Below are 18,131 nucleotides of genomic sequence, written 5' to 3' on the forward strand. Positions count from 1 at the left end.
TCAGCCCAGCAGCCCTGGTGCAGGCGTGGGGGTCCCCAACACGAGTGCCCCGGGGCCGGGTGTGAAGCACAGCTCGAGCAGCACAGCGGACCTGGCGTCGTGCTCTCAGCTCAGCAACTGATGGGAGCTGGCAGCGAGAACCCTCCCTGCCCAGGGCTGCCTTCCAGCCCCGCCTGGCCGTGCCCATGGAGGGGAGAAGGGCAGCGTTTCCCGGTGGCGAGGGCAGGGAGCGCCGGGTTCTTGGCAGAGCGGCGGGGGCCTCTGTCACGTCTCTGGGAGATGGGGTGGGGGGGCTGGAGAGGGACCAGCGGCTGTGTGGAAGCTGCCACGGTCCTGCCTGCGTGGAAGGGAGCTCCCACGGCCTCCCCGCCCCCAGGCGGGACCTCCTCCCTGCCCACCCACCCCCCCTCCTCTAACGGGCGGGGGAACCCTGCGAGCGCGGCGGGCACGGCAGCGGCTAGGAGCCGAGCACCGCTCCGCTGTCCTGCGGGGCACCGGGCCGGGCCGAACAGAACCCAACCGGGCCGAGCCCAGCCGTGCTGCGCTGCCCCCGGGCCGGGCCGAACCGCGGCCCCGGCGGCCCCGGGCCGGGACTGGCGGCGCCGGGCCGGGCCGAACCGGGGCCGGGCGCTGTCCGCGGTGCTGAAGGCGGGCGGGCGGGCGCTGTCCGCGGTGCTGCAGCTGCCGGCCCATGCACCCCGGCCATGGAGGCCCGCGCCGCCGGCTCGGGGGCCGCTGGCTACGACGAGGCCCTGCTGCACAAGGTAGGGAGATCGGGGGGGGGGGGGGGGGGGGGAAGGGGGCTGCAGCGGGTACGGGGTGAGAGCAACCGCACGGCGCCTGCCTGAACTTCCCCGGCGAGCTCGCTCCCTCTCCCCTCCTCGCTCCTCTCGTCCCGGCGGGGTCCATCCGCCGCCCCTCATCGTGGGCGGGGGGCGCGGCTGCAGCTCGTCCCCCACCTCACCTCGCCGCAGCCGGCGCTGGGCAACCCGCGGGGCTCCGTCCCGGTCCCCGCCACCTCCCGCGTGACGGTGGGGAGGGGGGTGGCGGGATCGGGGGTGTTTGCAAAGCAAAGCGGGCGGGAGCGCTGGAAAGGGGCCAGCCCCGCGGCACAGCCCGCAGCCGGCGTTCGGCCGCTCCCGCTGTCCGGTGCGTGCTCCGGGGGGTCGGGCGGAGCTGCACCCGGGGGGCTCTGTTTGCCAGAGCCAGCCTAAGGAGCCAAGGCTTCCCTGCCATGAAACAGCGGTGTCCCAAGAGACGTCCATCCCTGCCTTCCTCGCTTTAAAATCCTTCTCGTCTGCGGGGTCCCTGGGACCGCGTTTTGTAACTTCACATGGCACTGAGGGTGGCCGGGGCTGATGCCGTCCCCGCAAGAACTGGGTGGCTCAGGCTCTGCTGCAGGCTCTGCTGGAGCAGGGCTTTTGGTCCCTGCAGTCAGACGCTGCCCAAGCAGCTCCAGGAGACACGGAGGAGACGCTGATCTCTGCCAGATCCACCCGTCACTCCTTGCTGTACTCCTGCTGCTTTGCTGCAGTCCCCGGTGACGGTGCAGGGACCGACACCCCTGGGGAGCAGGAGAAAAGCAGGGGCAGAGCCGGGCAGGGAAAAGGGCTGGGGCTGTGTGGATGCCTGTTCACAAATCCCAGACTATTTTACATCCTGCTCTGCTCAGGGCAATGTGCCCAGCACTTGATTAGAAGGAAAATATCAATTACTAGCAACTCTCATTTCTATTGTACACCGAGTACGTAGGACATGCCTCCAGGGATGACTCGAGAAACTTTAATTCTTTGCAAAGCCTTAACTCTGTCTTCTCCAGCAATGAGCTGCTACAGTTAAGGAAAGACATTGGTGGAAATGAATTTCTGGGCAGAAGAGCTGCCCGGGCAAATAATCATCTGAGTCCCATGATCTCTGCCATTTCCCTTGGTATTTTGCTGCCGCTTCTGGCTGGGATGCTTGTTGTGCAGAAGCAAGCCTGATTTTGCTCCAGGGATGTGAGGCAGCAAATACCTCAGTAGATCTTGTTTCTGAGTGAGGAATCACATTTCAGATGTGCTGAGAAACACTGAGAGAGGTTTGCACTCCAGAGCCAAAGGTTAAGTGATTTCTGGTTGGTGGCTAAACTCAGGCCTGGGGAGGAAATAGGCTAGGAGAAAATCAAAGTGGGAACAGCAGAGGTTTATTCTGGGCTGTTTCAGTAAAGTTCCACTTGGCACAAAATGACAGATTCTGCTTTCAGGTGTTTTGACCCATTGCCAGATTGCTGTTCATCTCGTTGAATGCTTGGAGCCATTTGGCTGGAGCGAGCCCCAGGGGCAGAGGGCCGTGGCCGATCCGAGGTGCTAGCAGGAGGGTTGCAAACAGGGATCCCCTGCGTGTTCTGAGCCACAGCCTTTGTTTGATGCACAGCCCTAGATCTCATGTCTACTGGGCTGGACCACAGCCTCTGCCAGGGCCCAGCAGGGCTGGCAGCGGACCCTGGGCTCCGTCTCGAGGCAGCGTAAGGGGCTTGGCTGTGGCAAAACAGCAGCTGGGCAGGGTGGGGACAGCCCTGAGGTGTCCCTGTGTCACAGGACAGCTCAAGGCAGCATCCAGCAGCATCCAAGTCGCCCTGGAGCAGGCAAGAGGCAGTGCAATTTTGTACATAGAGCAGGCAAAAATAATTCTCAGTAATGCATCCCTGAGAGACCACGAGAGCAGGGAGGTGAGGGGCTGAAAGCAGCCACAGCTTCACTCTCAGACCTCTCCCAGTGCCGCGTCTCGGCTGAGCTCTGCAGGCAGCTGTGCTGGGGTGTACGTACACAATTGCCACAATTTGTGACAAATCCTGCTGACCTGGGAGCAAACCTTTGGGTTTGGGGCTTCAGCAGCTCTCTGAGAGCAGCAAGAGCCTGTGTATGGCACCTCTCTCCTCCCTGCATCCCCCAGGACTGGGGTTTTACCCTGTCAGGCTCCTGCTAGCTATATTTAGCTCAGGTCCAGCTACCACATGCTAAAGCTCAAAAATCAACTGGGAAGATAACCTCAACACATATGTGCTATCCCAGACCTCCTCCCACCTGGCTGGCACTGGAAATGCAGCAATGGCCTCTCCATGCTGCCTTGACAGCCCTGCAAAGCTTCTCTTCCCCAGGCACGTTAGATCAAAATATCCCCTCTACTCGCTGGCTGCCGGCGCGGGTAGGGGAGCTCAGAGTGGGTTTGCCCTCGCTGCCCCATCGCTCTGCTTTGACTCTACAACCTACTCTCAGCCAGCAGCAATTCTGAAGAGAAGCACTTTGTCTAGGTCTGAATTAGCTCAAAGCCCCTAATCTGAGGTGTGGGGAGGGATATTTGCTCTTTCCCTAAGGCAGAGCTGGCAGACAGGTCAGCTGGGGGTGCAGTAAAAGCTGTGCCCGCTTCTCTGCTGGGGCTGTGGAGCAGGCGAGCTGTGGGGTGGGGGGTAGTGAAGTTACCTCCGCTCATGCAGTGGAAATAATTTGCTTTAGCAGGAAACAAGAATTGCTCTCATTGTGCTGGGGCTCAGGAGCGGTGCTTTGGGACTGCCACGGAGCAGCTCTCCCTGTCTTGGCCGGGTTTCCCTCTGCGCCTTGGCCAGCCCGTCTGTGCACGCACCCCAGCAAAGCACCGCTCCATCCCCACATCACCGTGTGGAGAAGAACTGCAGCACCAAAAGGAATCTTGCAACTTTTGACCAAAGTTTTCCTGGGGAAAAAAAAAACCCTGGGAAGACCCAGGGGGCTGAGGAGGTGCTGGCAAGGGGCAGGGCAGGTACAGAGCTTTGTCACTGGGAGGTTTCTTGCTAGCATGACTCGGGCATGTCCAGCCTGAGGTTTCGACAGCTGGCTAGCCACATCCACTCCACAGTGGGATTTTTATTCTGCTTTTATGTTTATTTCATAGCCAGGAAGGCCACAGTGGTTTCCACTGTGCTGTACCTCCACAGAGGTACTACCACTAAAGTCAGTAGGAAATTCTCTTGCCTGATTCAGGCCAACTTTTACTGTTGTTATTATTAAGTCATGAAGCAATTCATGAGTTGTCTCTGTTACAAATCCCAATGAAATTATTGATAAGGGAGTCTGCCTTTTATGCATGTTCTCTGTAAATACTGGGCTCTGGAGGCTTTCTGGTGCTTGTTCCAGCCAGCTCTTCTCCCTCCATGATTAATGCTGTTCTCTGCATTAACTGCTCCCAGAGACAGTGCTGCAGGGGTGGCTGGTCTTGTTGCACCTCTCAGTACCAGTATTTTACCTGGGAATAGTGTGCAGCACCAAAAAATGTAGCACTGTGTTGTGGGACCCCCGTGATAATGAGCTCTTGGGGTGTTTTCCTAGGCGGCTGCTCCGGGGCAGATCCTGTCCTCTGCATGGGGGATGCACCTGGGCTCCAGGGCAAAGCCAAGGGGGCCTGGAAAAGGAAATTTCCCACAAGGAAAGGGGTGATCCAGCTCCTCTGACCCATGTGCAAGGGCTTTACCCAGACATTTCTGCCTCCCAACGTCCTCCCAGCTCCCGTGCAGGCTGCCAGCCAGCGAGGCCACTCTGAATACACAAGTGACCTGCAAACAGCCCGATATCTAGGCAGGGAGGAGGGAGAGAGCTCCGGCTGCAGGTCTGTGCGCAGGTTGCTGCCTCTCAGCACACAGGTCTGTGCAGCAGCATGCATCTGGTGGAGGGGCAGGGCACCCTCCTGCCAACAGCTCCGCTCGGCAGGTCAGGCTTTTCCCAGGAGATGTTTGGGGTTTGGGATGTTTTTTCCGAGGCAAAACGCTGATTCACTGAAGCGAGCGATTCACTGAAGCGAAGCAGCGTAAGCAGGCTCCAGGTTGTGGTGCGGTGATTTATGCCAGGATGTTGGTCTCCTGCCAGTCCACTTTCCTGCTTTGTTTGTAGTCCTCAAGCTCCCTGGCTTTTGGTTTCAGCCCATTCCTTCGGGGTCCGTGGGGTGGCAGGAACCACGGTGCCGGTTGCTGTGGCATGTGCCTGGTGGCTGGACCCCCCCCATGGCCTCCCAGGTCAGGTCTTGATCTTCCAGATCAGGTCTTGATCTTCCAGGGCTCTTCAGGCACTTGGTTAACCATGTTTGTCCATGGTCATCCACCCTGCACTTCACTAGGGGGTAAGTACCGAGCCCAGAGTGGTGCCAGGCTGGGTTTCACCCCGGGGCCCCTCGGTGCAGGGGAGGTGATGGTGGAACAGGACCAGCCATGTGTGGAGGCTTCCCTGGCCATTGGGAAGTTGCTGAAGCAGCAGCTCACTCCCGGCAGGTGAAGGGTGACCTCGATGTCACCAGGGGTGGGGACGAAGGGCTGAGGTGCCCTGGGATGGAGCAGGGCTGCTGAAGCTGCGTCGGTCTAAACACAGATCTAGAGGGGGAAACAACAGATGGAGACTGTGACACAGGTGGAGGCAGAGAGGGGGGAGGTCCAGTCCCAGCACCTCGCTGGCGCGGGGGTGGCAGGGCGACCGGGGACAGGGGGGACACTGCCCCAGGGCTGGCGCAGGGCTTACCAGGGCTGCAGCTGCAGGAACACCCACGTCCTGCAAGGCAGGGCCAAGACCTCTTCTGAGCAAGTCGCCCGTTAGCAGAGTGTTTATTATTTTAATTTCTGTCCCTGTGAAAGGGCTGAAAGCGCATTGGTTTCCTGAAAGGATGGGAAAGTTTGCACCGGCAGCTCTGCCAACAAAACCCAGACACTGGCAGGGGGGTGGAGGGGTTTGTGTTTGCACCGTTGGTCTTCCCAGGGATTTGGAGGAACGAGGGCAGGAAGGGAGGATGGGCCCAGGGACACGGAGTGGGTACCACGGGCATGGGCTGGCAGCTTGCGAGCTGCTCAGGAGGTGATGGCAATGCCCCAGCTCTGACCCCCGCACAGCTCCCTCGTCCCTTCTGCCGGGGGGACAAGCAAGCTTGGCTCCCTGCAGGAGAGCCCCGGGGCTTCCCGCGAAGGGGTGGAGAGGCAGAGAGGCTCTGTGACTTCAAACCCAGTGCTCTGCTGGGGGGGAGCACTGGGGGTCCGCAGCATCAATGCAGCCTGAAGACAGCCCGGTGGCCCGGAGAGGCTGCGTGGCTGTGGCAGTGGCCGTGTGCTGCAGCTGCAGGAGACACTTTCTTTATTAAACAGTTTTGGACCTAATCCAGTGCCTCCAGAGTCCTCCCAAAGAGGTTTTCTGCCAGGGCTGTGTGAGCTAAGGCTGTCTCTGCCCAGCAGCTTCCCAAGCCAGGGCAGGAGCATCTCTCCGTGACGGGTTGCTCTTCGCTTTCTCTCCCACCTCTCTTTTCAGAGAGGGCACAGCGGGGCTCGGGCCCAGAGCTCAGCCTGGGACGTGTTTCATTTACTACAGAGATGGTCAGAGGGGTGGAAATTCCTCCCCGAGCAGGTGGCAGGACCAAAGATGACAGCGAAGGGCAGGGCGCAGCGGGACGAGCCATCTGCCCACGGCGCTGGCCCCCAGCAGCCCATGGGGACAATCTGCTGCGCTTCTGGTCTTGCCACGGGCTGGGGCTGGGCTGGTCCCTCCCGGTCCTGCAGTGGTCACTGCTGCAAGCCCTGGCACCTGCTCCCCAGACGCCCGGCCCCTGGCTGCATGCTGTGCCCGCCGGCTTGGGCATCGCCAGCTCCCATGCGCTGATGCCTCTTTACCCGGTCATTGCAGACAATCCTGGTCGGAGACAGCGGTGTGGGGAAGACGTCTCTGCTGGTCCAGTTTGACCAGGGCAAGTTCATTCCTGGCTCCTTCTCTGCCACCGTGGGCATTGGGTTTACGGTAAGAGCCCTGTCCCGTGTACCCTCGCTCACCCTTGCAGGAGCAGTTTTATCTGGTTAACCATAATTTATGATTATATCATTCTAAGTGGTGCTAAACATAAAGAATTGGGAGAATTTGGTTTTGTGCTGCTGGATGAGGGGGACAGTTTGGCTGCGTGCTTGCTGGCAAGCTGGGGGCAGGCGTGCTTCAGGCTGCTTGGGGGGGGATGGAGGACGGATGAGGCTTCGTGATGCAAAACAGGTGGTGGGGCCGTGCCCAAGCAAAGCCCTTTGCATCACACATGGAAAGCTGCCTTCAGAGCAGCCCCCTCTTGCAGGGAGAAGGCAGCCTGTGTCCTGCTTGTACGGCCCGGGGCCCTCGCGAAAAGTCAGGCAGATGGCAGCAGCGCCTGGGAAAAGCGCTGGGCCACCACCCAGCGCTATTTGCAGAGCTGCCGCGGGGCCGGCGAGCGGCTCCGACACGTGTGTGTCCTCTCTCGGGGGACCCCAGGACAGAGACAGCGCTTGGGACCTCACCACACAGCGAGACCAGCATCCCTCCAGCATCCGTGGCAAGGCCGGGGCTCAGCGAGAGGCTGCTGCCCGCGGGGACTTTCTCCCTAGTCCAGGCCAAGGAAGCAGGGAAACACACGGTACCGGCACGAGGAGTCTGGGGCCAAGCAGCCCAGAGCCGCCGCTGCGGGACTGCCGAGCCCCGGGCAGGCAGCGGAGGCTCGGCCGTGCTCCCGACCTTTGCCAGCTCCCGGCTGCCTCGTTTCTCCTGCAGCAAAGGACAGCGTGCGGAGGGGATGCTGAGCAGTGACAGCACGCGGAGGGGATGCTCAGCAGTGGCAGCGCGCGGAGGGGATGCTCAGCGCGCGGAGAGGATGCTCAGCAGTGGCAGCGTGTGCAGGTGATGCTCAGCAGTGGCAGCGTGCAGAGGGGATGCTCAGCGCGCGGAGGGGATGCTCAGCAGGCGGAGGAGATGCTCAGCAGTGGCAGCGTGTGCAGGTGATGCTCAGCAGTGGCAGCGCGCGGAGGTGATGCTCAGCACGCGGAGGGGATGCTCAGCAGTGGCAGCGCGCGGAGGGGATGCTCAGCCAGGCGTTTTTCCTGCCTTGGCAACTGCGTGAGCGCCGGCGCGGTTTGCCGTATCCTTCGAGCCCCCCTCCCCAGCAAGCCGCAGGGGAGCTCAGCCGCTTCCAGGAGCTTCGAGCACCTGCAGCTCCGGGCACTTTCCTGGCCAAAGAGCGTGTATAAACTATAAATCCCCCAGCTGGGTCTGACTGCAGTTATGGGACTGGAAATACAGGTTCCCTGTCCTGAGGGGCAGCGAAGGCTTGGCTGGAGCAGGAGCTGCAGCCGGGGAAGGCGCGGAGGCGGGTGCCATGGCTGAGGGCATCGCCGCCATCGGACCTCCCGCAGCCACACGTGGTCTTGGCCCAGAGAGCAGCGAGGGGCACGGCTCTGAACTGCAGCCCCCCGCGCCTGAATCCCCGTGGTGCGAGCGGGGCTGGGGGCTTCGCGCTGAGATCAGCCCTGGCACAGGGGAGAGGGGCTGGGTGTCCCGGGGGAAACAGATCAGAGGGGGCTGAAGGTTCCCGTCCGTGGAGCGGAGCTCGTAAGCCTGAAGACCCCGAGCAGCCGTAGCACACGGACCTGGATGGGGTTTTGAGGACCGAGTTTATCGGTAACACGACGTCCACGGCTCTCCCACGGGACTTCTCCCACATTCCCACGCTTGGGCTTTTCCCGAATGCGGTGTGGAGTGAGCCGTGTCCCCGCGGCTGGTGCAGGATGGCGGGAGCTGGGAGCAGCCGGGGGAGCGGGAGCCCCGGGGGGAGCGGGAGCCCCGGCAGCCATCCCGGCCGAGACGAAGCGGCTCACCGCAGCGCGCAGCTTCCGGCTAACGGCCGCTGCTTCGGGTTTCCTCCCGGCCTCTCTGCACCTCGGTGCTGGCCCTGGGGCCAAGCTCGGCAGCCGTCGGGGCTGCAGCGGACTGGGCAAACCCCCCACCCTCGGGTGGGCTGGTGGGGTGGGAGCGGGAGCTGCCATTCCCACCACCAACCCCACCACCATCCCCACCGACCCGGGGTGGCGGGGGGGTTGGTTCGGCAGCATCGGGGTCTCCATCCCCACACCCCATGGGGGTCGGGGGGCTGTGAATTTGCGGGGTGAGCGGTTCCTGCTCTCCCCATCCATGTGCCTGGAGGGTCGTGGCAGGGCTCTGCCCACCCTCCGGTGCCGCCGAGCCACTGGGGAACTCAAGCACCCCAGGGTCCACGGTGGGGGGGGTGGGGGGGAAGGTTTCCAGCCTTGATCCTCCTCTTCCTCATCCCGTGGCCAGGCCGGGCAGGGAGACGGCCGGGGCACAGCCTTGGGGGTGGCATCGGCGGGGCAGGAGGAGGAGGAGGAGGAAGAAGAGGAGGAAGGCGGGCCGTGCCGGGCTGGGTGTGGCCGCGGATGAACCATGAGCGGCCCCGGCGGGGCGGCGGGGAGCGGGGACCCCCCGGCGGGGTGCGGGGACCCCCCGGCGCTGCCCCGGGACTACGAGCTGGCCGGCAAGGTGGGACGCGGCGCGGGGTGCGGAGGGGAGCGCAGGGATGGACCCCCCCAGCCCCGACGGGGGTGGAGGTTGGGGCAGGCCCCCGGCCCGGGGGAGACCGGGAGGGGTCCGGGGGGTTCCCGGGGGCCGCCCGCTTCCTCCGCTGCCGCGATCGGGCCGGGGAAGGGGAATAAGGCGGTGGCCCCAGCAGAGCCCCCCCAGCCCGGTCCGCCCGTGTTCTGGGGATGGGGGGTCCCTGCCCCGGGGATGGGGGGTGGTCTTTGCCCCAGGTGTGTCCCTGCCCCGGGGGAGGTGGGGTGGGGGGTCCCAGGCTCGGTGGCCCAGCTGCAGGAATGGGGCTTTTAAGGGTCTCGGCTCGGTGGGCGGCGGGACTCCCGGGGGGGCAGGGGGGGGCACCGCCGAGCTCTGCCCTCTGAAAGCCCGTCCTGCCCTTCCCCGGGCAAGGGGGTCTCCTGGCAGCCAGGGAAGCGGTGCCCCCCATGATAACAGGGCAGGGGGAGCAGGACCCCATCCAGCCCATCGCAGCATCCCGAGGGCACTGCTGGCACCCCGCAGCCCCCCGCACTGCCAAAGCCCCCATGCCCCTGCCAGATACTGGGGTGGGAACCCTTCTCCCCGAGTGCCCCCCTCTTCCCCAGCCCAGCTCGGGCGAGGGTCGCCCCGGGGAAGCACCCTTCTCTTCCCAGCAGCACAGGGCAGGCACAGGGCCGAGGAAATATTTACCCGAAAAATTTAATACGCAGCCCCTGGCTGAGCCCAGAGCTGATGGTGCCAGCCCGGAGACCTCCCGCTGCCTCGCTGAACTGGCTCCCAAAGAGGTCCCACTCGCTGCCATCGTCCCTCAGCCGCTCTTATTCCTTTGCCTTTATCCTCTGAACCCTGGCTCCTTTCAGCAGAGGGCAATTTTTGTGTTTGAGGGAGGAAATCAGTTGGTAGCTCGATCTGGAGCGACGTGGAGGCAGAACCGCGCGGTGTTCCCAGCTGCTCTGCAGCGTGGGCTGGGTCAGGGTGCCCCGGCGAAGGGTTTGAGCAGCGGAGTGACTTGGCAGGAGGCAGAGCATTTCCAGCCCCCAGCTCCGGCTCTGCTGGCCGGCGGGGTGTTTGCTGTGCCATCATCCCTGCGAGGGTGGCCACGGCTCGCTGCGCTCCCCTGCCGCGGGGCAGCAGGGCTGTGTGGGCGTGCTTGGTGGGCTCCGGCGTCCCCGCAGGGTGGGCTTGCAGGGATGGACCTGCTGGCTGGCTGGCATTTTTAGGCAGGGGATAGATGCGGTCAGCGTCAGGTTAATTATTGGTGGGTGGCAAAGGGCTGCTGCCGGTGAGCATGGCGTCGGGGCAGCAGGTAAGGCTGTGCCTACGGAGAGCAGCGTCGGTCCTGGCTGCTGCCTGCCTGGGTCTGGAGGTGCTGGAGTGGCTGAGGAGCCCGGGCTGAGCCTGTTTGCTTAGGAGGAGGGGAAAAGGCACCATGTTTGCTTTGGTGTCTGTGGCAGGCAGAGCCCTGGGCACCAGCAGGGCGAGAGTCCGGGACACGGCAGGGTTTGCCCAAGCCACGCATCAGCCCTTCGGCCGGGCACGCCTGAGCCAGGGGCGAAGCGTGGGCGAAGGCGACTCCGCGTGTCCAGGAGCTGCGGCCGGGTCTCCAGGAGCCTCCTGGGCTGGGAGATGGGCAGGGGGCAGCCGGGAGACATCTCTGCTTGCTCCAGCACCTGCCTTCCCACCAGCTCTCCTCTTCTGCTCTGCTCCTCTCCAGTGGCTGGGGGCTGCTCCGCTGCCCTGGGGCACCGCTTGGCTTCACCCTCGGGGGTCCCATCCCACTCCCAGCACTCAAGGGGCTCCCCAGACCCAGCAGGACCAGCCCTGGGGAAGCAAACAGAGGGACACAAGGGACTGTGAGGGGCTCAGCACCACCCAGGGGTGCTGCCCGCTCCCCGTCCCGCTGACACCCCTCCCTGCGCCCATCTTGCAGGTGATGTTACTTGGAGACTCGGGCGTGGGGAAAACCTGCTTCCTGCTCCAGTTCAAAGACGGGGCCTTTCTCTCCGGGACGTTCATAGCCACCGTGGGCATAGATTTCCGGGTGAGACCACTACGGCTGCCGACCCCTCGCCTTCCCCAACCCACACCTCGGCCAAGACGGGATGCTGGGAAGGGGGGCCGGGGGGTTTCCAGCCTCTGCACCCCAAATAATCTCCCAACCAGCAGCAGGCACTCGCTGAAACCCTTCCACCTCTCCCTGGGAGAGCGGTAATGGACAGAAGAGCCCACTGGGAGCATTGCCTCTTGCCTTTAAATCAGCAAACAGCCTCGGGTTAGCCCGTCCCGGCCGGGTGCGTGAGCTGGGGGTGTGCGGTGGGCAGCCGGCACGCGCCACTGCCGGGGCTGGAGCCAACGGCTCGGTGGGGCAAACGCTGCTTGCTGTAATTTTGTGCCTTGAAAGGGCTGAAATTGGCTGTCAAGGATGCCTTATAAATGCCTACAAATATCTGAAGGGTGGGTGTCAGGAGGATGGGGCCAAGCTCTTTTCAGTGGTGCCCAGTGACAGGACAAGGGGCAATGGGCACAAACTGAGGCAGAGGAAGCTCCGTCTGAACCCGAGGAAGAACTTCTTCCCTCTGAGGGTGACGGAGCCCTGGCCCAGGCTGCCCAGGGAGGTTGTGGAGTCTCCTTCTCTGGAGATATTCCAGCCCCGCCTGGACAAGGTCCTGTGCAGCCTGCTGTGGGTGACCCTGCTTCGGCAGGGGGGTTGGACTGGGTGACCCACAGAGGTCCCTTCCAACCCCTACTATTCTGTGATTCTGTGATTCTGTTAAGGTTACCGGATCCCATGTAAACTCTCCCGCTGCTCTCTGTTCGCCAAATTTCAGCCGCGGGCTCTCTCTGGGGACGCTGGGGCAGGCAGAGCTGTTTGCGGCACAGGGCAGAGCGGTGTCTCGGCGGGCTGGAAGTCACGGGGTGTCCCCGGTCTGGGCTCTGCCCGTGGCTGCCCACACGTGTCGAGTGCGGTCGGCGCTTCCTCTGCCTTCGCAGCTGCAGCTGCGCTGGTTTTCTGCTGCCTGCGCTGCCCGGGCTGCTCTCGGCTGGCAGGGGGAAATTTGGGGGTTGGTGAATGGGGGACGGGGGGAGAGGGCTGGGGGTTCACTTTGGAGGGGTCTCGTAGCCTGTTCTTCCAGTAAAGTCACAAAAGAAGGAAAATCTGCTGCATCCCAGTGCTGGGCTCAGTGCTGGTGGCCCTGGGGGTGTTGCCAGCTCGTAGGTACCTGCTCTGCCTCGTGCAAGCGTCCCCTCCAGCAGCTCACGGCTTGCTGCTGGTACCTAATTTCCAGTGTCTCCCAAGGCACATTTTTTGTTTTATTCCATTTTCTCAACTTTTATCATCTCCACATGGGCTGAATTTCCACTTCAAACAATTCCAGGCAACCAAATTATTTATAGGGGTCTTCTCTTTCCAGAATCATCCCTCCAAGTACAATTCTTGAAGAGTCTTAAAATAGCCCTTCAGTAACTCCTGTTTTTCTTTTCTCAAGCCTCTGGAGAGAAGTCCCTGCGCTTCCGAGCTGGGTACAGCGATTGCTTAAGCCCTCTCTGATAACTGCCTTCCCTCTTCCCTCCCCTGGTCCCAGCCCAGCTGCCCGGCTGCAAACCACCCTCACCCACGAGGTTTCCTCCCCCCGTGCTGGATAAAGCTACGTGCTGCCTGCAAGCCCCTGCTCAGTGTTTGCAACCGCCTTTAAGGGCCGAGCAAGGCTCCTACCAGCAAGGAAACCCGAGCAGGACACCCAGCATCGCCCACTGAGCGTCCCCAGGCAGCTCGTAGCATCTGGAGGCCTTCAATTTCTGAATTTAGCCCGAGTTTTTAGTGGAGCGGTGGTTCCTTTGGCACGTGGAGCAGAGGAATCCTGGCAGAAAGGTCAGGGCTTTATGCTGGGCAAACATTATAAGAGCAGGCCAAGATGTTGTTAATAAATGCACATTTGCATTATGTTCATGCAAGACCTCCCACACTCCCCAGCTCTGCCAGACTTCCCCTGGCCACAGAGTGGGTTGGCCTGCATCGTTAGCCGGCTCGTTAGAGGGGTCGGGAGCCACAGGACAGGGGCGCTGGCTGGCGATGAGCAAGGCTGTGCAGATGTGAAGAAGGCTGGGGTCTTGCTGGTCTGTCTCCATCAGGGCCTGATTCTGCCCTTTTCCACCCCAGTACGAGGGGATGCTGCTCCGGGGCATCGCTGTAGCCACCACCCGGCATCGCAGCCCCCCAGCAGGACCAGGGTTTGTAGCAATGAGGCTTCGACGTCCAGCCCACGGGCAGCCTGGCTTCATCTCCCCGGCCGGGGGAGAGCAGCCGAGGGGCTGGGGCACGGCCGGCTCCATCGCCGGGGCTGGCCGGCACCCGTGCCAAGGTGCCTTTTGGCTGAGAAATCTCCTCTCTTTCTCCTCTGCAGAACAAAGTGGTGGCTGTGGACGGTGTGAAGGTGAAGTTGCAGGTGAGCTTTGGGAGGGGGTGAGCAATTCCCAGCCAGATTGCTGGAGAACCCCCTCGGGGCTGAGCGCGGTGGTCCGGCAGGGCCGGGAGCCGCAGGGACATCCCCAAATGGGGGGTTTCCCCTCCCTGCTCTCACCGGGGCGGCTTCTCGGCAGATCTGGGACACGGCAGGACAGGAGCGTTTCCGCAGCGTCACCCACGCCTACTACAGGGATGCCCAAGGTGGGTTGGGGGTCCGGCGGGGACGGGGGAGACCATCCGGAGGGCATCCCTGCAGCGGGGCAACGCCTCTGCCTCTTCCCTTCCAGCCCTGCTCCTGCTCTACGATATCACCAGCAAGATGTCCTTCGACAACATCCGAGTGAGTGCCCTCCGTGGGCTGGGGACGTGTTTCTCCCCAGGGGTCGGGGGGTGGGTGCCCCACATGGCTTGCTGGGTGTTTGGGCAGTTTGAAGCCTGTGTTTCATGCGAGCGCCAGCTGTTTTGGCCAGACCCAGCCGGCTGGGAGCTGATCCCTGGGGCGCCTGGCTGGGTGCTGCGTGGCTGGGTGAGTCTTGTTTAGGGACACAGTAAATTGGCTGGAGGGAGAAAATGTGCTTTGGGATGGACGTGAACTACGTGTAGGCTTGGGGCACAGCCAGGAGACGGGGCGTTTTCAGAGCTGTGATGCTGGAATGGTTCCCGTGCCAAAAAAAAAACCTCATTTTTGCCATCCTGGTTGGGGGGTGTGAGGGCTGAGAGGGGAGGGCTGGGGGTACGGCTCACCCCGACACAGCCCTGCTGCCCCGCAGGCCTGGCTGACGGAGATCCACGAGTACGCCCAGAAGGACGTGGTCATCATGCTGCTGGGCAATAAGGTGGGTGCAGGGTCCTCCTTCACCTCGCGGTGTGCCGTGCCGTGCCGTGCCGTGCCAGCCCTGCCCTTGCTGTCCCCGTGGCTGTCTGGAGGGATGGGGCTCGGTGGGCACCTGCCTGCCAACTGGGTGCACCCTGCCCGCACCCACGCCGGGCTCTGCTGCTTTCTGGGCTCAGACAGGCCCAGAGGTGACCGCAGAGGTTTGGGGGGGTCGGGAGGGAATGGTGTTCCTGGGAGCCAGTGAGGGGTAGCACGAGGCTGAGGCTCCTGGTACAGGATGCTGCTGGGTACGGGATGCTGCTGGGTACAGCATGCAGCTGCGTACGGGATGCCCACCCAGGATGTGGGTGCACCCCCAGATCCCAGGTAGCCCCATGTCCCAGTGCCCAGCTGGGTCCCAGGTTCTCTCCTGGGGTCCCAGATGCTCCCAGGTGCTCGATGCCCAGCTGGGTACCGGATTTCCCCTGGGACTGGATGCCGCCTGGATCCTGGGTGATGCTGGGTACTCAGTGCACAGCAGGGTGCCAGAAGCCACCCAGGGTTCTGGATGCCCCCAGCTACTGGATGCTGCTGCAGCTCCCCAGTGTCCCCAGGTCCTGGATGCCCCCCTCACATCCTCGATGCCACCAGGTCCCAGATGCTCAACAGGTCTCGGATTCTCCTCTGGGTGCTGGATGTTCCCAGGTCCCTGACACCCCCAGCTCCTGGCAGCCCCCTGCGCACCCCACACTGCCTGCCTGCCAGATGTCCCCAGCGTGCCAGCTGGCCCTGGTACACAGTGACGCTTTGCTTTATTCGGCAGGCCGACGTGAGCAGCGAGAGGGCTGTGAGGACGGAGGACGGAGCATCGCTGGCCAGGGTGAGCCATGCTGGGGTCTAAAGCAGCTGCAGCCACCCCCCCCCGACAATTGTACGTCACTCAGGGTCCCCATGCAGCCATGCCATCCCCTCTGATGGGTGCTGAGATCCGCCTGGCTCTAGCACAGGCCGTGTGGCAGGTGCTTGCACATGAAACCTGGGGCAAGGCAGGGAGGGGATGGCACCTTGTCCCCAAGCCTTGGCCAGGCATTAATTTGGAGGGACAGGAGGGTGTTTTGGGGCTGGCTGCTGACAGGGCCGTGCTGGTCTTGCAGGAGTATGGGGTGCCTTTCATGGAGACGAGCGCCAAGACGGGCATGAACGTGGAGCTGGCCTTCCTGGCCATTGCCAAGTGAGTACCTGGGGACCAGGGGACTGGTCAAGGGAGGTGTCCCCTGCAGCCCCACCGCCTCCCACACCAGCACTGGAGCAGGTGGGGGGGCATAACACGGCCCCACCACCTCAGGGAGCTGAAGCAGCGCGCGGTGCGACTGCCGGACGAGCCCCGCTTCCAGATCCAGGACTACATCGAGTCACAGAAGAAGAAATCCAGCTGCTGTGCCTTCGCCTGAGAGCGGCCGGCAGGAGCCAGCAGCCCCGGGGACGTGGGCAGGCGGGAGGCAGAGCCGGGGCCCGATCCTGCCCTCGAGCGCTCGAGGGAGCCAGGCTCTGACAAGCCAAGCGTGGATGGGACAATACGGTGGAGCAGACGGTGCACGAGGAGACATCTCCCCAGCGCCAGGATCCATGGGCCGGATCCTGCTGCCCTGCAGGGCACTGCCTGGAGCTCACCGTGTGCCACTGGAGGAATAACCGTGGTGTGATGACTGCCAGCCTGGCCGGCGAGCCACGGTGATGCCTCCATCACCCCAGCAGGATGCAGGACACGGCCCCGCACCCAGCTGAGGGCCCCTTGGAGCAGCTGGAGGGGCCACGTGTGTGCCACGGCCAAACCCCCCTGCAGCCCCCAGCCCTCTCCTCCCCTGCAGCCATCCCGCTCTCGGTGCTGCTCTCATCCAGCTGGAAGGGCCTGATCCAGCACCCTACATCCCTGGGGCTGCTGGGCTATGGCTTCCCTCCAGGGAGCCTCAGCTCTGCCCCCCGAGCTGCCCCGTGCCCGGGTGCAGCCGGTGCCCACGCTCAGCCGTGGCTCCTTGCTGCTGCCAGCTTTTATGCTCCTGCCGCCACGAGGGCAGTGACATCCCCATCGCGTCCCGGTTCTGCCAGAGGGAAGGGCCGGGACGGGGAAGCGTCCGGCCAAGCCTGCTCCCTGCCCCTGCAGCTGGGGTGAGGGATAGATCCCCCCTGGGAGCACCCAGGCAATGCTTGGGGCACTTCTAGGGCACACAGCAATTTGGAAAAACCTTGATTTCCCCCTCTTGTAGCCACAGGAATTAGAGATTTTTTTTTTTTAAATGACAAAAGCCTTTTTCTTTTCGGTTCCTCCAGACAAAACTGTCTCCGGCCTCACGCAGGCTGGAGCTGGTGGGGTGGAGGTGCCCGCGGTGGCCTGGGGCTGCTGTGCCCGCCGGGTGCCGGGGCGAGCTGGGCTTCTGTCCCATCGCTGCACGTGTAACGCAACTGTTCCCTCCTGCCGCTGGCAAACAGCAGCTGAAACCCACTCTCTGGCGAGCAGATGCTTGAGACGCTTCAGCCAGCGAACGCTGCTACGCTGGGCACCGGCGGGGAGCGGGGTGCGAGGCTCGGGTCCCACGCTGCTGCGTGTCGGGGTGCTCAGCCTGGCCCTGCCGAGCCCTGCAGCACGCTGCCGGCTCCCCCGAGCGCTGCCTGGGGCGGTGGGACCGGGAATATTTGGCTGTGCAGCTGAAGGGCAGGTGCAGAGGGCACGGCACCGGCACTCGTCCGTCCCCACCGGCACCTTTGCTGGCCCCGCGCCCGAGCTGCCCGTCCCTCACCGACCCCGGGGCCTCCTTCGCCTCCGCTTTGCTCCCGGGTCTCTCTTTGCAAGTTTACAGATTAAAGCTGGGTATTTTCGAGGCTTTGCATCTGCCTGGGTTTTTTTATTGCGTGAGAAATCCCTGCCCCGGGTCTGCAACGTGGGAGGCTGCTGCACCCGGGCAGGGGCGGGGGGGTCCCTGGGAGCAGCCGTGGGGAGGGGGAAGCACCCACGGCCCCTTCCTCCCCACCGGGGCTTTCGTTGCACATTTCAGACAGTCCAAAGGTGAGAGGGGAAGAGTAAACAGGGCCTGTTAAATTAAAACCAACCTCCTCCCCTGCTGTTCTCATGGTGCGGAGTTCAGCATTCCCCAAATAACTCCGTCTTCCCACCAATGGCATTGCTGCTGCCGCTTGGCTGATGTCTGCAAAAAATGCTGGATGGCTTCAACACAAACAGACGTCGGCTCTTCTCTGCTCCCCCCCCACCTCCAGCCTGAGCTCCCCGAACGTCACGCCGAGCCACAAAGGGCCCTGGCAGAGGAGGCAGCTGGGGTGCAAGGGTGCTGCCCGCACCCTGCCGTCCCGCCGGCGCTGCCGGACCCAAAACCAGCTCCGGCTGCTTCCTCTGCCGCTGCCTTGCTTCCTTATCGCGGCTCCGTGCTCCAACCAGCCCTCCTGGAGCTGGGTTCTGTTTCCTGACTTGGGGCAGCGTTCCTAAAAA

The 18,131-nt window shown here is 63.0% G+C and overlaps 1 protein-coding gene across 3 annotated transcripts; it reads left to right on the top strand.

Annotated features, from left to right (window-relative positions):
* Positions 1-655: 655 nt before the first annotated feature.
* On the top strand, positions 656-16,176 carry RAB37 (RAB37, member RAS oncogene family). 3 transcript variants are annotated; one of them, XM_075440730.1, is made up of 10 exons: positions 656-764; positions 6,663-6,773; positions 11,284-11,394; positions 13,757-13,798; positions 13,953-14,019; positions 14,106-14,158; positions 14,589-14,654; positions 15,456-15,512; positions 15,787-15,863; positions 15,978-16,176. In XM_075440730.1, exons 1-10 carry the CDS (start codon positions 705-707, stop codon positions 16,081-16,083), a joined length of 750 nt encoding a protein of 249 aa, XP_075296845.1. In that variant the 5' UTR covers positions 656-704; the 3' UTR covers positions 16,084-16,176. The 3 variants fall into 3 exon arrangements, with proteins under 3 accessions (XP_075296845.1, XP_075296844.1, XP_075296843.1); XM_075440729.1 differs by lacking the exon at positions 11,284-11,394; XM_075440728.1 differs by lacking the exons at positions 656-764; positions 6,663-6,773 and adding an exon at positions 9,225-9,320.
* Positions 16,177-18,131: the final 1,955 nt, after the last annotated feature.

This window comes from Opisthocomus hoazin, chromosome 21, assembly GCF_030867145.1.
Source record: "Opisthocomus hoazin isolate bOpiHoa1 chromosome 21, bOpiHoa1.hap1, whole genome shotgun sequence".
In the NCBI taxonomy this organism is placed as follows: domain Eukaryota; kingdom Metazoa; phylum Chordata; class Aves; order Opisthocomiformes; family Opisthocomidae; genus Opisthocomus; species Opisthocomus hoazin.